This window comes from Metarhizium album (assembly GCF_000804445.1).
Source record: "Metarhizium album ARSEF 1941 chromosome Unknown scaffold_11, whole genome shotgun sequence".
NCBI classification, from domain to species: domain Eukaryota; kingdom Fungi; phylum Ascomycota; class Sordariomycetes; order Hypocreales; family Clavicipitaceae; genus Metarhizium; species Metarhizium album.
This window is the reverse complement of record NW_024467585.1, coordinates 738721-755542: the sequence shown is the minus strand read 5'-3', so window position 1 is coordinate 755542 and position 16822 is coordinate 738721. Positions and strand designations below refer to the sequence as shown.

The window sequence follows — 16822 nt, the reverse complement described above, 5'->3', positions numbered from 1 at the left end:
TGCTGTTTCCGGCATGGCGTGGGTGACAATATTCGGTGGGCAGCGGGCACAATCCAGCTTTCAGCTTCTCTTCCCCATGCTTCATGTCCACGTCTGCATGCCTCGGCCCATTCGAACCTCCGCCCGTGTTTTTTTTTTTCCCCTTCTACGATTTTCTTTCTTCCCCTCCGCCTCTCCATCGTCCCTTGCCCGCTGAGCCGATGGTTGCTTGCGCCCCTGGACCCCTGACATGATGAACGGCCACCCTCCTGCCGTGGGCGACAAGCCCGCTGACGGGAGCTACGAGCACGGCGTCCAGGTCATCGACGAGGACAAGGAATTCAAGTATGCACGCCGCCCGGCCACGAGTCCAAGTGCCGCCGCCGCTAACATAGCGCAGTGAGAATCTCAACGACTACCTGCAGACCACAGACGTCGCCGACTCGGGCTTCAACTACCACCTGATTTCCGTCTTCGGGTCCCAGTCCACCGGCAAGTCGACGCTCCTGAACAATCTCTTTGGCACCGAATTCTCCGTCATGTCCGAGACGGAGCGCCGCCAGACAACCAAGGGCATTTGGCTGTCCAAGAACAGGCGCGGCGAGAGTGGCGGCGCGAGGATGGCCGACAACATTCTCGTCATGGACGTCGAGGGGACCGACGGTCGCGAGCGCGGCGAGGACCAGGACTTCGAGAGAAAGAGCGCGCTCTTCGCCCTGGCCACGAGCGAGGTCCTGATTGTCAACATCTGGGAGCACCAGGTGGGCTTGTATCAGGGGGCAAACATGGGCTTGCTCAAGACCGTTTTCGAGGTCAACCTGCAGCTCTTTCTCAAGGATAAGCAGTACGCCCCCGCCGCACTCGAGCCGTGCCCGCCACGAGTCGCCTGCTAAATTTTCGTCTTGACAGGTCAACGCCGCGATCGCTGCTCTTCTTCGTCATTCGAGACCACCTCGGCACGACCCCGCTGGCCAACCTGCGCACGACGCTGACCCAGGATCTCGGCAAGATTTGGTCCGCAATCTCCAAGCCGCAGGGCCTCGAAGACTCTCGGATCCAGGACTACTTCGACTTTGGCTTCGCCGCGCTGCCCCACAAGATCCTCCAGCCCGACAAGTTTGCCAGCGAGGTCGGCAAGCTCGGCTCGAGGTTCACGGCCGGCCACCGGGGCAGCAAGGGCCGCGACCACGAACTCGAGGGCGGCGTTTTTCTCTCCGAGTACCACCGCCGGATCCCCGCCGACGGCTTCTCCGTGTACGCCGAGGGCATCTGGGATCAGATTGTCAACAACAAGGATCTCGACCTGCCCACCCAGCAGGAGCTGCTGGCGCAGTTTCGATGCGACGAAATCTCCCGCCAAGTCTTGGTGGCGTTTGACCTCGCCGTGGCCCCCCTCGAGGAGCAGCAGGGCGACGCGACCAAGCTCGGGAAGGTCCTGGTCCTGCCGAACCTTGGCCGCGTCGGCAGCGACGCCCGAGAGACGCTGCTGGGCGCCTTCGAGACGCAGGCCAGCCGGTACCACAAGGGCGTGTACGCGCGCAAGCGGCAGGAGCTGGAGGCCAAGGTCGACGCGAGGCTCAAGGCGCTGTACGCGGCCCAGCTGGCGGCGGCGCACAAGGCCGGCGTGGGCGCCTTCAGCGACGCCGTGTCCAGCAAGGTCAAGGCCGGGCAACGGGCGGGCGGCGGCTACGAGTTTGCCGAGATCGTCGCCGGCGAGAAGAAGAGGACGCTCGACATTTTCAGGGCCGAGGCGCAGGGGCTCGCCATCGAGGGCTTGCCGTGGACCGACTTCAAGCCCCAGTACCAGCTGTTCGAGGCCGAGCTCGACGAGGTCAGCGCGAGGCTGCGCAAGGAGGAGATGCGGCGGCTCGCGACGAGGGTGGAGCGCTGGGTCAAGTCTCGCCTCGGCGAGGCAATTGGGCTCGAATTCAACAAGCTTGGCTCGGGGCGCGGCGGCACCGGTGCACCCGAGACTGGCGACAAGCCCTGCGAGAAGGACCTGTGGGACCGCGTCTGGAGCGTCTTCACCGGCATCGTCAGGGAGGCCGAGGGTCGTTTTGCCGACCGCGCCAGGAGCTTCGACGCCAACGACGACGAGGCCGAGGTCGGCATGTGGCGCCTGCGTCGCAAGAGCTGGGTAGGCCTCCGGGAGAGGATCGAGGAGGAGGTCATGGAGGGCAACATCCTCCTCAAGCTGCGCGAGAACTTTGAGGACAAGTTCCGATACGACGAGGCGGGCGTGCCCCGGATCTGGCGGCCGACGGACGACATCGAGGGCATCTACACCAAGGCGCGGGAGTCGACGCTGACGCTCATCCCGCTCCTGTCCAGGTTCCGCCTCTCGACGACATACGCGCCGCCGGATCTGGTGGGCTTCATCGGCGGCCAGCCCGCGAGCGCCGAGGTCGGCGACGAGGAGGACCTGAGCCCCATTGGCGGCGTCGACGAGGAAGAGGGCAAGAGCCTCGAGGAGGAGATGACGGTGCTGAGCGAGAGCAAACGCCAGGACCTGGTCGTGCGGTTCAAGAAGACGGCAGACGGCGTCTACGTCGAGGCCAAGCGCAGTGCAATCGGGGGCGTGGCCCAGATCCCGTGGCCCTTTTACGCACTACTGCTGGCGCTGGGGTGGAACGAAATCTTCATGGGTAAGTTTCCTCCGTCGGGTGCCGGCAAGGGGGGGCGGGGATTTCTGGTGCTGACGAGACGCTCTCACAGTGTTGCGCAACCCCTTCCTCTTCATCTTCCTCCTCATGCTCGCGGGCGGCACGTACGTGGCGTACACGCTCAACCTCCTGGGCCCCATGATGCAGATGAGCAACGCAGCCGTCAACCAGGGCGTCGAAATTGCCAAGCAGCAGCTGCGCGACTTTATCGCAAACTCGGAGACGGCACGGTCGGCCTTGAACGTCCCCTCTGCTGCGCCTGCGTACAGCGAGCGCGAGAGCATCAGCATGGATACTCTGGACGGGCAGGGCAGAAAGTCATCTCCGTCAGAGGACGCCGACGACATTTGAGCATTCTCTAGGTCTCGGGCTCTTTTTTTTAACTTTTTTTCCAAACACGACAAGGACAAGGAATTATATCGGGCGCCGTGATGGAGCCGGCAAGAGAAGAATTTAATTTTTTTCCTTATTCATGGGTAGATTGGGCGAGGTTCGTGTCCTTGATCAAGATTGCGGTTGTTCTTTCACGTGTTCCAGCTTCAACAAGTTATCCCACCCACCCCGAGCGACTCCAGTGCAAAAAAATGTACATCATGTATCATGCCAATTGAACTACGTGCCTCTACGTGCGCCAAAGGAACGCGAATTTCCAACCGCCTGTTGACCTGTTTTGTTTGCGCGCCGTCAAAACGCCGCCGGTCCGACCGGCGAGCCGTACCACCCGCCCAACTCATTCTTGTCCTCGCCACGGCCGGCGACTAAGAAATCCGTCACCCTCATGGAGTCGGCGCCCTCTCCCTCCTCCGCGGGCCATTGGACCTTGACGCCGCCCCCCGACTCGAGCATGTCCTTTGCCGTCCCCCAGCTGAACCTGCATTCGGGGCCCCAGCCAAACACGGGGTGCATGTTCCTCCTCAGCCAGTTGACGCACCTCGCGTCGGAGGGGTACCCGGAGCCCCATTCCATGGGGGGCGCGCCGTCGACGGCGGCGTCCTCGTCCCGGCGCGCGTCGTACAAGACCTCGAGCGCGGCGTCCCTCGTCACCTTGGCGCACACCGAGGCGGCGCTCACGCAGGGGTACAGGCTGTCTGCTTTTTTGGCGACGGTGATGCTGGTCGTGGGGAAGACGCGCTGCAGCTTGGCCTGGTACGTGGCCGGCTGGCCGATGGTGTCGACGTATATCTCGCGGATGTTGAGGCCGCGGTCAAAGGCGCCCTTGATCAGGGCAATGGTGGCGTCCATGGCCTGCGCGTTGAGGTTGTACACGCCGAGCGGGCGGAGCATGTTGGCCGAGATGTCGCGCGCCGAGAGGGCCGCCGTGGCCCAGCCGCAGTTGGCGTGGAGGTCGGTGTCTTGCGTGCAGAGGGTCTGCATGAGCGAGGAGCGCGCCGCGGCCGTGAGCACCTTGGAGTCGTCGAAGTGGTGCGTCGTCCGGAGGAGGGGGTCGGACAGGGGCAGCGGGAGGTAGAAGATGCCGTACACCATGGGGCCGAGCACGGGGCCACGGCCGGCTTCGTCGACGCCGAGGCAGAGGGGGGGAAGCGAGGCTGGGTCGGAGGCGGACGTGGGCGTGAGGAGGGTGGGGGGGACGGGCGAGAAGTGCGTGAATGATGAGCCAGCGACGAGGGCTTCGCGGTGGATCGAGGGCGGGAGAAAGGTCGACGTCGTCGTCGTCGGCGGCGGCGGCGGCGGCGGTGGTGTTTGGTCGGTTTCGTCCATGGTCTTGCTAGCGCGTTGGCGGATAGCAGATGTATTGATTTGCTGTCGCGGACAAGAAGGAACGCTGCCACGTCGGCATGTGACGATTGTGTGTGGTATGTGTGGTGTTGAAGAATTTTGCCCGCCAATTGCGACGAGATGGTGATCATGGATTGTTGCACTTTACGCGTCAAGTGGCGCGTTAAGAGGCACGAGTCGGGTGGCCCCACAAACCGCTCCCATCCCTGTCAAGGAGCAGAGAGGTGCCATGCGGCCTCGGTCGAAGCGACATTATTTTCAAGTAACACGACTTCTCATCCCCTCGCTTGGCGAACAGGGTTGTTTCGCGACAAGGGCACGCGTCTGTTGCACACGAGGCCTCTGCGTTGGCCAAGTGAGGACCATGCGAGGTGTTGCGTAAAACAGCTGCGCATACTCCGTACAGAGTACCGGAACGACGACTAGTACGTACTTGCAGAAAGACACAGACGAAAGCCGGAAAAATGCGGCCCATGCTCTTATTCTCTGCTTCGCCTTCTTGTTGTCGTCCCTGTAGACATCTGCTCGTGATCATTGATTCATTTCCTGAACCATCGCCGGGTATTGCTGGTCTACGTGAGAAGACTCAAGAAAGGGGGGCAAACGGAGCGGTCTGATGTTCCAACTGCCCGATAATTTCGTGGTTGTACCAATGTTCACTCATCCCGAGCCTCTTGGGTGAGTGTGGTCTCCCCTCAAAGGCTTCGAAAAAAACAGCGCCCCCTCGAGCGGGTTGAAATAATATGGCCTTGTCGGAGTAAACCCTTCCGACTTGTAGAGCCCGATGGCTGACTGCATTTTGGGCAGCGTATCGAGAAACATTTCGTCATAGCCGATCTGCGCGGCCGTCTTGATGGCCGCCTGGAGTAGCTTCCTGGCAACCTCGCGCCCTCGCGCCCTCGGATAGACGTATAGTCGTTTCAGTTCGCAGCTGCGAAGACGCCCATGTCGCGGATGCACAAAGTCGTCGTCGAGACTGAGGGGCCGAAATGCAATGCATCCTAGGACCTCGCCTGATGGTCCATCGACGGCGAGGATGAGCCCGCCGGCCGGAGGGGCATATTTGCCGGGCAGATTGGCAAATTCTTGCTTGTGGTTTTGGAACGAGATGTCTTGGTCGAGCCAGTCCGTGTATTCTTGGAGGCAGGCTTTGACGGCGGGAAGATCTGTCGAGTTTGCCGGACGGATGATGACTGGTGTTTGCAAGTCGGGTGCCGTCATTGTAGGGCTCAGAAAAATTGCCATCATCGTGGGCGTGGATGACTGCGGTGATTTGGCCCATGCAACCACCCGGCGGCGTCGGCGATTTAGTTAACCCGCGGGTTCGCTTTCGTCTGTCGCGAGCCAATGCTCGGTTCGGCATTCAACCTGCCAACATCATTCGACGGCCGCGCATATGGTAGCAGTCGATATCTGCAGGCGCCTTGCGAAGAAACATCCGCTCCCTTGGACCACAACCAGCCCGCAACCACACTTGGCCGTCGCGCAAAACCGTCGTCAGAGACGCTTCAAGGCCGCCCCAACACTCGCACCCCTTGTTCGCCAACCACTCCCATAGACGACAGAACAAGCGTCATGGGCTGGCTCTGGTCGTCATCTTCAAAGCCTTGCACGGGCGAAAAGGCCACACCGTCGCCACCAAGAGAGCGAGAGCAGTCTGCCGCGCCCAACGAGCCCGTCGACCCAGAGATTCAAAAGCTCTTCGACCTCTTCAAACGCGAACCCGAGCCGTCTTCCACCAGTCGACGATCCTCTCCCTCACAGCCGTCCTCGGACGACAAGTCCTCATCATCCATCGCGTCCTGGCTGGCCTTCAAAGCATCGGCCAAGTCCGCCGACAAACAAGTGCCCGATGCCCCCGTCGGCGACGCCCTCTCCGAGTCCCTCCTCCCCACCGACATGAGCTGCCGGCAAGCCTTTGACCTCGCATGGAGTTGCAACGGGCTCGGCGGGCAGTTCAACTCGGTCTACCGCTACGGCAACATGCGCTCCTGCAGCGAACACTGGGACGACTTTTGGTTCTGCATGCGCGCAAAATCCTACACGGGGGAGCTCAAGGCCAACATGGTCAGGACGCACTACCGCAATAAGGCGCACAGCAAGTACGGCGACGGGAAGCCTAGTAGTGAAGACGTGTGGGAGCGCAGGACAGAGAAGCTGCCGCCAGGGTCTGCGTTTAACGTGCCCGTGGATCCGCCCACGGTTGGCGATGATGAATGGAGGCGGACGGAGGAGGGGAGGAGGAAAGACGTGCGGAGAGACGGGGGGTACGGATCATGAGTGCTGCAAAGGCGCAAGTTTGGGCATGCGTCGGTGTATCGACCTTCTCTGCTCATTCCAGGCCGAACCACATGTGACAGGGGACGAGTGTGCCGCGGTGTCTTTGTGGTTGAATGGTAGCTGAGCGTGAATGGATTCATTTCTTTCATTCGGTACGGGAGCCACAGATGCAATGGTCTCGCCGGCTGCCACGATAATCTTCAAATCCAAGCCAGCCCCCTCCCCCCGGGTGTCTCCCCCCTGGGTGCAAGGGATGAAGAGTGATGCTTTGCGTGCGTTTCCCCTGCCTGGGCCGCGGGCTACTGTGTCATCCAGGAAAACAATAGCGCCAAACTTGAAGAAGTGAGCCTTGTCGGGGACTCAACCAACTGGCAGTACAGATTCTCGATAATCTAAGAGTAATCATCAGCGTCGAAATTACGCGAAGTCTTCTCTCAAACGCTGCTGTCCTTGGCTCGACCATCCTCTTTATTAGACAAATGATATTAAGAGACTTGAAAGCAGACTAGGCTATGAATAAGTGTTGGCTGGCACTGGTACATGTGATTTGGAATGGTATGATTGATGGCAATGTGTACAACTAAAACTAGGTCTAGTAGCAACCAGAGAGCTCCCACCCTGGACTGTCCATCGCTGCTGTCGCGTTGTATTGCAGCTGCGGTACGAGACGACTGAGCGGCCGCTAAACAAACCAACGTGGAATGAAAGGGGTTGGCAGCCACCGATTCCGGGGCTGTGATTTTGGAAATGCAGTCCGTCGTGCCGTCACGTTGGCATCACGTAGAGTTCAGCCACCCCACGGTCTGGTGGTTGAATGTCCCTCCTACCGCATCCCCCATCATTCATCTGAGCTGGCAGCCAAGTCAAGTGCAGCCGACGTGAACATCATCATGCCGTAACCTCCGTCAAGGCAGGTTTGAGATTTCCTTGTCGCCGACTCGGCCCATTTCCTCCTTGCCCGTGCCCTGGCCGCGTCCCATTTGACCGCCACTTGATGTCATCGAGAAAAGCTCTCCAGATGTCCCGAAATTTCTCTCAACTCAATGCGGGGCGGCTTCTGGGTCAACGCAACTCGTTCTCGTCCCGTGCACCCGGTGGCAACTCAAGTACCTTGTACGTCTGGCCAAGTCAGCCCCGCATACTGCTAGAGGTCGATACCTGTTCTATTTTTTTCGAGCAGAAGCTAGAAAACACTAGACGCAACCGCACCTGAACTGACTGGGAGAGCTGCCCCTGCCCCACTTTGGTCTGACGTGATTGGGCGTCATTGCTCTCCAAAGCCGTCAAACAGCTTCCCCCCTGCAAGGTTGGAGTGGGCTCGCGCAAGACCTTTGGAAGAGAGTGGAAGCACATCGAAGCAAGACCACTTTTGATTTATTTATCAACCTCTCACGGTTTGCCCGGTGGGAGCGCTTTTTCCCTCATCTTCATGTTCCTTCATATCTCACAAGTCATACGATTTTCCTCATTTTGCCATTTCTTTCTTTCAAAAATTCAAGCAGCCTATTTATTTCAATTGGCTCTTTGCAACACGTTTTACGTCATATTCCCCCCGCTCCGCTAGACTCCCATCACATCCACCATCACAATGAGCGGAAAAGTCACTGCTATCGGTATCGACCTGGGAACCACGTACTCGTGCGTTGGTGTCTTTGACCAGGAAAGATGCGAAATCATTGCCAACGACCAGGGCAACCGGACGACGCCTTCGTACGTCGCCTTCACTGACACGGAGCGTCTGATTGGTGATCCCGCCAAGAATCAAGTTACCAAGAACCCCGAGAACACCGTATTTGATGCCAAGCGATTGATTGGCCGCAAGTTCAACGATCCGGAAGTCCAGTCCGACATTAAGCACTTCCCGTTCGAAGTCGTTGATCAGGATGGCAAGCCTGTCATTCGGGTGAATTACATGGGCCAGGTCAAGGTTTTCACGCCCGAAGAAATTTCATCCATGATTCTCATGAAGATGCGTGAGATTGCGGAAGCCTACATCGGTGAACCCGTTACCAATGCCGTCATCACCGTCCCAGCCTACTTCAATGACTCTCAGCGTCAGGCCACCAAAGATGCCGGTCTTATCGCTGGCCTGAACGTCCTCCGTATCATCAACGAGCCCACTGCCGCCGCCATCGCCTACGGTTATGACAAGATTCGGCCTGAAGACAAGGACAAGGACGAAGTAGAACGCTACATTCTAATCTTTGATCTCGGCGGTGGTACTTTTGATGTTTCCCTCCTGGTTGTGACTGGCGGCGTGTTTGAAGTCAAGGCGACCGCTGGTGACACCCACCTGGGTGGTGAGGACTTTGACAACAGACTTGTCAACCACTTTGTCCTCGAATTCAAACGAAAGCACAAGAAAGGTTTGTGAAACTCGCCACAGTGCATATGGTCAACCTGATGCTAACCTGATTGTAGATCTCACCACCAACTCGCGCGCCCTGCGACGTCTCCGAAGTGCCTGCGAGCGTGCCAAGCGAGTTCTGTCTTCGGCGTCTCAGACCTCGATCGAGATTGACTCACTTTTCGAGAATATCGACTTCTACACGTCCATCACCCGGGCTCGTTTCGAAGAGCTTTGCCAGGATCTCTTCCGATCCACCATGCAGCCCCTAGACCGCGTCATTTCCGACGCCAAGATTGACAAGAACCAGGTCCATGAGATTGTTCTCGTCGGTGGCTCTACGCGTATTCCCCGCGTCCAGAAGCTCATTACCGATTACTTCAACGGCAAGCAGCTCAGCAAATCCATCAACCCTGACGAGGCTGTCGCGTACGGTGCTGCCGTCCAGGCCGCTATCTTGTCTGGTTACAACTCCCAGACGACCAACAGCATCCTGCTGCTGGACGTCGCTCCTCTGTCCCTGGGCATTGAGACTGCTGGTGGCATGATGACCAAGCTGATTCCCCGCAACACCACGATCCCCACCAAGAAGTCCGAGGTCTTCTCCACCTTCTCCGACAACCAACCCGGTGTGCTCATCCAGGTGTATGAGGGCGAGCGGCAGCGTACCAAGGACAACAACCTGCTCGGCAAGTTTGAGCTCACCGGCATCCCGCCCGCTCCCCGCGGTGTCCCGCAGATCGAGGTCACGTTTGATCTCGACGCCAACGGCATCATGAACGTTTCTGCCGTGGAGAAGGGCACCGGCAAGTCCAACAAAATTGTCATCACGAACGACAAGGGCCGCCTTTCAAAAGATGAGATTGAGCGTATGCTTGCCGACGCCGAGAAGTACAAGGAGGCTGACGAGGCCGAGGGTCGCCGTGTTGCCGCGAGAAACGCGCTCGACCACTACGCCGCCAACCTGCGCACCACGCTCCAGGAGCCTGGCGTTGACGAGAAGCTTGACGCCAGCGACAAGGAAAAGCTTGCTGCCGCGGCCGACATCAGCTCTTGGCTTGAGCAGAACGAGCAGGCCAGCGCAGAGGAATATGAGGCTCGCCAAAAGGAGATTGAGGCTATTGCCAACCCCATCATGATGAAGTTTTACGGAGCTGGAGGCCAGGCCGGCGGTATGCCCGGCGGCATGCCCGGTGGCCCTGGCGGTTTCCCAGGCGGTGCCGGCGGTGCCGGCGGTGCTGGCGGCCACGGCGGCGATGACGGCCCGACCGTCGAGGAGGTTGATTAAATGCCTTGATACCCAATGGCGCCAAGTGTGCCAGACAAGGCTGGAGGGTTTGCGGGGTGTTTTCAGAGATGAATGATTTTAGAGTTTGCTGTGACAATTTTGCTCTTTTGCTCGTTTGCATTGACGATTATGATCAAGGGATCCGAAAAGAACTGGTTTGATTCACCCGGGACTGTACTTTAATGAGTCGCATGAATAAAATGCCATTAACCTGAGTCATGAGTTGGCAAGGGCAAAGTAACTACGTGACTTATTTGACAGGCTTTGATTTTTGCACATGAAGGCGTGGGCTTGGCACAGCGCCGAAAATGTGGGTGGTGTGCGGTGATGGGGAAAGCCGAACACATGCATGATTTGCTTCCATTGTTTGAAATTCGGACGCGTTCGCCCATGCTTTGGGATCGTTCCCACGGCAGTTTCTTGAATTGCGCGCGCCGTCGGACCTGTGTAACGTGTAACTACATGGGCGCATCTCAACGCGTAACCGCCCAATGTCATTTCCCTTCCCCTTTTCTGGGTCCCTTCTACGGTCTCTTCCGCCCCTTCTCTTCCACCTTGCTTCATCGACCCACGCACGGCAGGCCATCATCGATTATCTCCCCGTCCTTCTGTCCGTCCCGGTCGGTTGGTTTCTCGCACTCTGGCCGCTCTGCCAGCAGCCGGCGCCATGCTCGCCCCCAAGATTGATGTCCCGACGCCGGAGCCGAACGGCAGAGGCTGCAGCGCCATGCACCTGGCACCGCCCAGCCCAAGCGACATTGGCATATCGTCGGCGAGCTTGCACGGACATGCGCAGGAGCCGCGGCCGTCGACGTCCACCAAGGGGGAGACGGTCAACGATAAATACGTGGTCGTGTACGACTTTGGCGGCATAGGTGTGATGTACCCGGCCGCTCGCCCTTGGGTCTGCCGACGGCGCAGAGAGAGAGAGACGACGACATCATGTTGACACACCGAGTCCTACAGATTACGACGCGGCGGCCAAGGAGTTCAGCCGCCTGCTCGACAACCTGCAGGCTGCCGGGCTGCACACAGAAGTCCGCCCGGGCTACGAACAGACCCTTCTCGTCCTCGTCAAGGCGCCGTCCCAACTGTTGGGAAACGCAGTCTACAAACAAAGGTAGCTAGCTGGCCACCCGACCTTTGCCGCGCCGCACCGCACCGCACCGCACCGCGAGACGGCAAAACGAAGCCGAGCCGACACGCTGACACGTTGACACGCTGGCAAGGGTCAAGGACTGGCTGTATGCCATCACCCAGTCCCACCCCGGGGGCGACAAGCACACCGTCGTCCGGGCCTGGTTCGAGGCCGAAGACGTGCTCGCGCTGTACCACCTCGTCCTGTGGCCCAAGGACCTGGGCGGCGCCGGCATCACGCCGGGCGTGGGCGAGTGGCAAAACGTCAAGGCCACGTTCCCGCTGCACAACGAGGCCGTGAACCAGTCCATGCTCCGCCACCTGAGCAAACGCGTCATGCTGACCGCCGACGACTTTGACAAGATTCGAGACCTGCACGGGTCCAAGATTGCCTTTTACTTTGCCTTTATCCAGACGTACTTGACGTTCTTGACGTTTCCGGCCGTCACCGGCGTCTTCACCTGGCTGCTGCTCCCCAAGTACTCGCTCGCCTACGCCATCTTGACGGGCGTCTGGTGCACCGTCTTCCTCGAGTACTGGAAGATCCGGGAGACTGATCTCAGCATGCGCTGGATGGTGCGCGGCGTCAACAAGGTCAAGGTCAACCGCCCGTCCTTCAGGTACGACAAGGTTGTGGTCGACGACAACGGCCGCACCAAGCACTACTTTCCCAAGTGGAAGCAGATTGCTCGCCAGCTGCTTCAGATGCCCTTCATCATGCTGGCCACGACTGTGCTTGGCCTCATCATCTGTTCCGTCTTTGTCGTGGAGGTCTTGATCTGCGAAACCTACGAGGGCCCTCATCAATTTTACCTGGTAGGCGTTGCCGGCCCTCTGACTTTTGTCTGCCCTTGCTCTGCTTCGTCCCTGCCTGCCGTGACTCGAGCTGACGCGAACCTTTTGCTGCCGCGCAGGAGTACGTGCCTACGATACTGCTGGCAGTGGCCATTCCCCGCATCTCGTCGTGTCTCGAGGGCATCGCGACGACACTGACGGAATACGAAAACCACCGGACTGCCGATGAGCACGAGATGTCGCTGACGCAGAAGCTCTTTGTCCTCAGCATCGTCACCAACTACCTGCCGATCCTGCTCACGGCATTCGTCTACGTGCCGTTTGGCGACGTCATCATCCCCCGTGTCAAGCAGGCCGTCGTCAGCCGCTTCCCAGCACTGGCGGCCAGGCTGGTGTTCCGCCCCTTCGCGTCCGACACGGACTGTCTGCGCAACCAGGTGATTGCGCTGACGGTGACGGGGCAGCTGTCGGACTTTTTCGGGGAGAACATCCTGCCGCTGATCAAGTACAAGTGCAGCGACTGGTACCGCGAGTACCGCCGGGCCTACACCAGGGGCCCGATGCTGCTGACGCTGGTTTCCGACGACGCCGGCGAGGCCGAGTACCTGAGGCGCGTGCGGAACCAGGCGACGCGGTCCCAGTACAACGTGCAGGAGGACATTGCCGAGCTCGTGCTCCAGTTTGGCTACCTGGCGCTGTTCTCGCCCGTGTGGCCCCTCGTGTCGCTGGGCTTCCTCGTCAACAACTGGATCGAGCTGCGGTCCGACTTTGCCAAGATTTGCATCGAGCACCGGCGGCCGGCGCCGACGCGGTCCGACGGAATCGGGCCGTGGGTGACGGCGCTGGAGGCGCTGACCCTGCTGGGGAGCATATCCACGGCCGCCATTGTCCACCTCTTCGGCACCGACACGCTCGGCGGCGGCGGGTGGACGACGCTGCCCGTGACCATCTTCGTCAGCGAGCACCTGCTGCTCCTGCTGCGTGCCCTGACGCGGTGGATCTTTGAGCGCTACGGCTCGGAGCAGATCCGCAGGGAGCGGCACGAGAGGTACGCCCGCCGCCTGCACTACCTCGAGGGCATCGAGGCCAACAAGCGGGCGGGCGTGAACCTCAGCCCTGCCGAGCGGGAGCGCCGGAAGTCGGTCCTCGTCGCCAGCTCGGGCAGTTTCTGGACCAGGCAGGTCGACGAGGGGAGCAGCGCCGCGGCCGGGCTGCGCCTGATGAACCTCGCGAGGCAGTGGAGGGACAAGGGTCGAGGCGGCGAGACCAAGATGGACTAGCCGGACGCATCGGATCGGGGCCGCAAAGACGACGGTGGGAACATGCAACACATGCACAAGTGATATCGCAGTATATTGTACGTAATGTAGCACGCGACGCGTCGGTCCCCGTTTCGCTCACGTCCGTCTTGCCTCCCCTCGTACCGTAGCCTCGCACCGTAGGCTGTTGTGCCCGACGTGTATCGCCAGCCTACCTGGGCGAGGGGGGCAAAGGAGGCCTCGCCCGTCAGTCACTTGGCCACGCCCACGTCGCCCGTCAGAGTCGATTGATCCTCCAGAAACGCCCTGAGCTTGTCGTCGAGCCACTTTACGTCGTCGGGGTTTAGTCCCGGCCCGCCGGCCCTGGTGGCGTGTCAGCACGGACGCTTTCTGGACGGGTGCCTCCTTTTCTGTGTCTCTCTCTCTCTCTCTGTGTGTGCATGCGTGCGTGTCTCGGATTACTCACCAGTGCCCCCAGATGGACGGAATTGGAATGCACGTCCCGACACCGGCCTCCATGCACTGGACCTCGTACTCAGAGTCCTCGGGGGGGAAGTACAGGTCCTCCCTGCCCGGCAGGACGAGCATCCTGGTCCTGATGCTCTTCAAGGCCAGCTCCAAGTCCTTGTTGTACGGCTCCTGGTCGGAGCAGTCGCCCGCCTGCCAGGCGCGCAGCATGACGAGCAGGTTGTCGGGGTCTGGGAGGGCGCAAGAAAACAACAACAACAAGTTAGCAGGCGAGCGGGCGGGCGGGCGGGCAGGGCGGGCGAGCGGGCAGCGGCACCTTTGGAAAGCGCCCACTTCTCCCAAAAGTTCTGCATAAAGTCCTCGAGCGACGTGTACCCCAGGGCCGTCTCGTACAGCCTCTGCCGGTAAAAGGCCTGGCTGAAGCCCCAGCCGGCGTAGACGCGGGCCAGGGCCTTGAGCCCGGCGGCGCGCTCGTCGGCAGTCCAGGGACGGGAGCCGGGACCGGCGGCCTCGCCGCGGCACGAGCCGGCGGACGCGGCCCCCCTCGCGGCGAGGAGCGCGCTCTTGACGCCCTCGAGGAAGACCTGGTTGTGGAGCGAGGTGCGGGCGCTGCCGCAAAAGGGCACGGCGAGGTCGGCGAAGCCGGGGTACTGCGTGACCCACTGGTAGGTCTGGCAGGCGCCCATGCTCCAGCCCAGGATGCAGCGCGCGTGCGTGACGCCCAGGCACTCGGTGACGAGGCGGTGCTGGGCCGTCACGTTGTCGCGGATGGTGACGTCGGGGAAGGGCGGCGCGCCGGGCGGCGGGCGCCAGTTGGACGGGCTGCTGGACTGGCCGTTGCCGAACATGGCGGGCATGATGATGTAGTACTTGCTGGGGCTGAGGGCCTTGTCGTCGCCGACGAGCCACTCGTTGTCCTCGATGGCGCCGCTGAACCACGACGGGTAGATGACGGCGGGGAGCCGCGCGTCGCCGGCGGTCTTGTAGGCGATCGAGGCCGACGGGATGGTCTCGCCGCTGACGAGCTCAAAGTCGCCGAGGTGGTACGTCTTGTAGCCGTCCATGGTGGCGGCGTCGGCCGGTGCCTCGAGTCGGATGGGAAGCGATGGAGGAGGAGGAGGCGGAGGAGGTGATGGGTGGATGGACGGACGACTCGGTCGACAAAGTGCGGGGAAACGTCGTGAGGCGGGTTTGTCGCCCTCGCCTCGCCTTGCCGAGCCGAGCCGAGCAGGAGTGATGCCCGTCAAGGCGACCACGCGCCGGGCCGGGCTGGGGTTCGTGGCTTCGCTTGCGCGTCCCGGCGTGGCCAAGTATCGCGGACCAGGTCGCCTGCTTATCGGTCGTGAATGACAAGCTTTGTCAAAATAAGCTATTCACGTAAGAATATCTGCTGGCTAGCAAGGATACCGCTCGTACGTTGCAATGTAGTTGCCGTTGCCAAGCATCCTGCCACGCGTGCTGTGCCACGTCTTCTACTTGTGGGCGAGGATATGCTTGAGTATCAGTATTCATGCTAGAAATGCTGGGATATTTACCCGCGAGCGATCAAGTGGTATGCTTGTAGATGATGTAGTTGCGTTACGGGGCATATCCCGGCGTGCTGTGCTATGGCCGATGGTTGCCAATTATATATGCCAATATATAGTACTATAGTCGATATTAAAACGCACACACTGGCACACCATCATGTATTGGCTTGCTGGCAATGCTAGCCAGTACATGATACCATCGTTGCCGTTACGCACATGCCGGCACAGCCCCGTTGGCAATGCCAATACATGGCCGTGTGGTCGCCATTACGAGGAACATGGCTGTATGCTCCCGTGTCTGGCATCTACGCTGCAGCACAAGCCAGCAACGGGAGTGCCCGTGCATGATTGCAAGGATTCCTGGCATCTTCACGAGGCACCGGGCCGACCAGACGCGACTGCCTCTGCTCCGCCACCAAACAGGGCAATGATTCATGGTTGCCTCGTCTTGTCTGTGCCGCCGGCAACAAGCTTGCTCGTGCGTATAGCCCAGCCACGGCCGCCGAATCCAGATCCGGACTGTGTGTGGACCGGAAGGATTCCCGCCTCGGCTATTGAGAATTTGTCGCATCATTACCATGGCCTGGCTTCGCAGCTCGGCCAGGCCAGGGCAGGGCGTGCTCCCTCGCCGCTGACGGTTCCCTGCCGCGCCCAGTCGTCCATCTGCGAGGCTCTTTCTTTGCATCATCTTCACACGGCGCCAAATTTGCTTGATCCGCCGTGGCTAGCGGTCGGCCGGCGTGGACAAGGAGGCAGACTCTGATGGGCGGAAAAGGGGGTTGTTGTGGCTCACGGCATGGCCCATCTGGAGACTGGCACCGGCGCCGGGGAACGGCGGGAGGACTGCGGATTGCAAGTTCAAACGCGGCACCGGTAGGATCTGAAGGATTGCACTCATTTCCCCACGCCGGACCCTCGCAGACCAGACCTGCAGGCACGCCGCGGCGCTGCGGCAGAGTCGCTTGCGAGACGGCCCGCGGCCATCACAAACGCGGATGCTGTTGCCACCAATGACGCTGCTGGCATGTCCGAAAGCGTCCGCCCGCACCGGCTGGCCGGCTGGCCTCGTCTGGCCTGCGAGTTGACGTCGTACGGGAGTAGCTGCTCGTCCAGAGACGCCAGGACCCTTGGAAGCAGACCACGCTGCCACGCCTCGAAACGGGCAGGCAGGCCGCCGCGTGGAGACGAGAGCTCACTTGGGCGCCGTGACTTGGACTTGCGACGAGAGGCGACACGGGTCGGGGCTGGAATAGATGGACGCCTGCCGTCGAGTCCTGGGCGACTCGGCGCTGCTGAGCAAGAATTGCCTCGCCTCGCCGTCTGGCCGTGGCCAATATAAA

The 16822-nt window shown here is 60.5% G+C and overlaps 7 protein-coding genes across 7 annotated transcripts; 4 read left to right on the top strand and 3 right to left on the bottom strand.

Moving 5' to 3' along the window:
• Positions 1–232: 232 nt before the first annotated feature.
• Positions 233–2993, top strand: MAM_04973 (Guanylate-binding protein (GBP); the record flags this gene model as incomplete). Its single annotated transcript, XM_040823771.1, has 4 exons — positions 233–324; positions 380–823; positions 889–2624; positions 2695–2993. 4 exons carry the CDS (start codon positions 233–235, stop codon positions 2991–2993), a joined length of 2571 nt encoding a protein of 856 aa, XP_040678442.1.
• A 333-nt stretch (positions 2994–3326) lies between these two features.
• Positions 3327–4361, bottom strand: MAM_04972 (Ribonuclease H2 subunit A; the record flags this gene model as incomplete). Its single annotated transcript, XM_040823770.1, has 1 exon — positions 3327–4361. One exon carries the CDS (start codon positions 4359–4361, stop codon positions 3327–3329), a length of 1035 nt encoding a protein of 344 aa, XP_040678441.1.
• Positions 4362–5039: 678 nt separating this feature from the next.
• On the bottom strand, positions 5040–5600 carry MAM_04971 (Acyl-CoA N-acyltransferase; the record flags this gene model as incomplete). Its single annotated transcript, XM_040823769.1, has 1 exon — positions 5040–5600. One exon carries the CDS (start codon positions 5598–5600, stop codon positions 5040–5042), a length of 561 nt encoding a protein of 186 aa, XP_040678440.1.
• Positions 5601–5726: 126 nt separating this feature from the next.
• Positions 5727–6659, top strand: MAM_04970 (uncharacterized protein; the record flags this gene model as incomplete). The annotated part of the gene is made up of 1 exon (XM_040823768.1): positions 5727–6659. The coding sequence occupies one exon, from the start codon at positions 5727–5729 to the stop codon at positions 6657–6659; it is 933 nt and encodes a 310-aa protein (XP_040678439.1).
• A 1588-nt stretch (positions 6660–8247) lies between these two features.
• MAM_04969 (heat shock protein 70) lies at positions 8248–10294 on the top strand (the record flags this gene model as incomplete). Its single annotated transcript, XM_040823767.1, has 2 exons — positions 8248–9025; positions 9081–10294. The coding sequence occupies 2 exons, from the start codon at positions 8248–8250 to the stop codon at positions 10292–10294; spliced, it is 1992 nt and encodes a 663-aa protein (XP_040678438.1).
• Positions 10295–10961: 667 nt separating this feature from the next.
• On the top strand, positions 10962–13506 carry MAM_04968 (plasma membrane channel protein (Aqy1); the record flags this gene model as incomplete). The annotated part of the gene is made up of 4 exons (XM_040823766.1): positions 10962–11169; positions 11261–11414; positions 11524–12247; positions 12346–13506. 4 exons carry the CDS (start codon positions 10962–10964, stop codon positions 13504–13506), a joined length of 2247 nt encoding a protein of 748 aa, XP_040678437.1.
• Positions 13507–13736: 230 nt separating this feature from the next.
• On the bottom strand, positions 13737–15017 carry MAM_04967 (homoserine acetyltransferase family protein; the record flags this gene model as incomplete). Its single annotated transcript, XM_040823765.1, has 3 exons — positions 13737–13848; positions 13952–14183; positions 14270–15017. The coding sequence occupies 3 exons, from the start codon at positions 15015–15017 to the stop codon at positions 13737–13739; spliced, it is 1092 nt and encodes a 363-aa protein (XP_040678436.1).
• Between the last annotated feature and the right edge of the window lie 1805 nt (positions 15018–16822).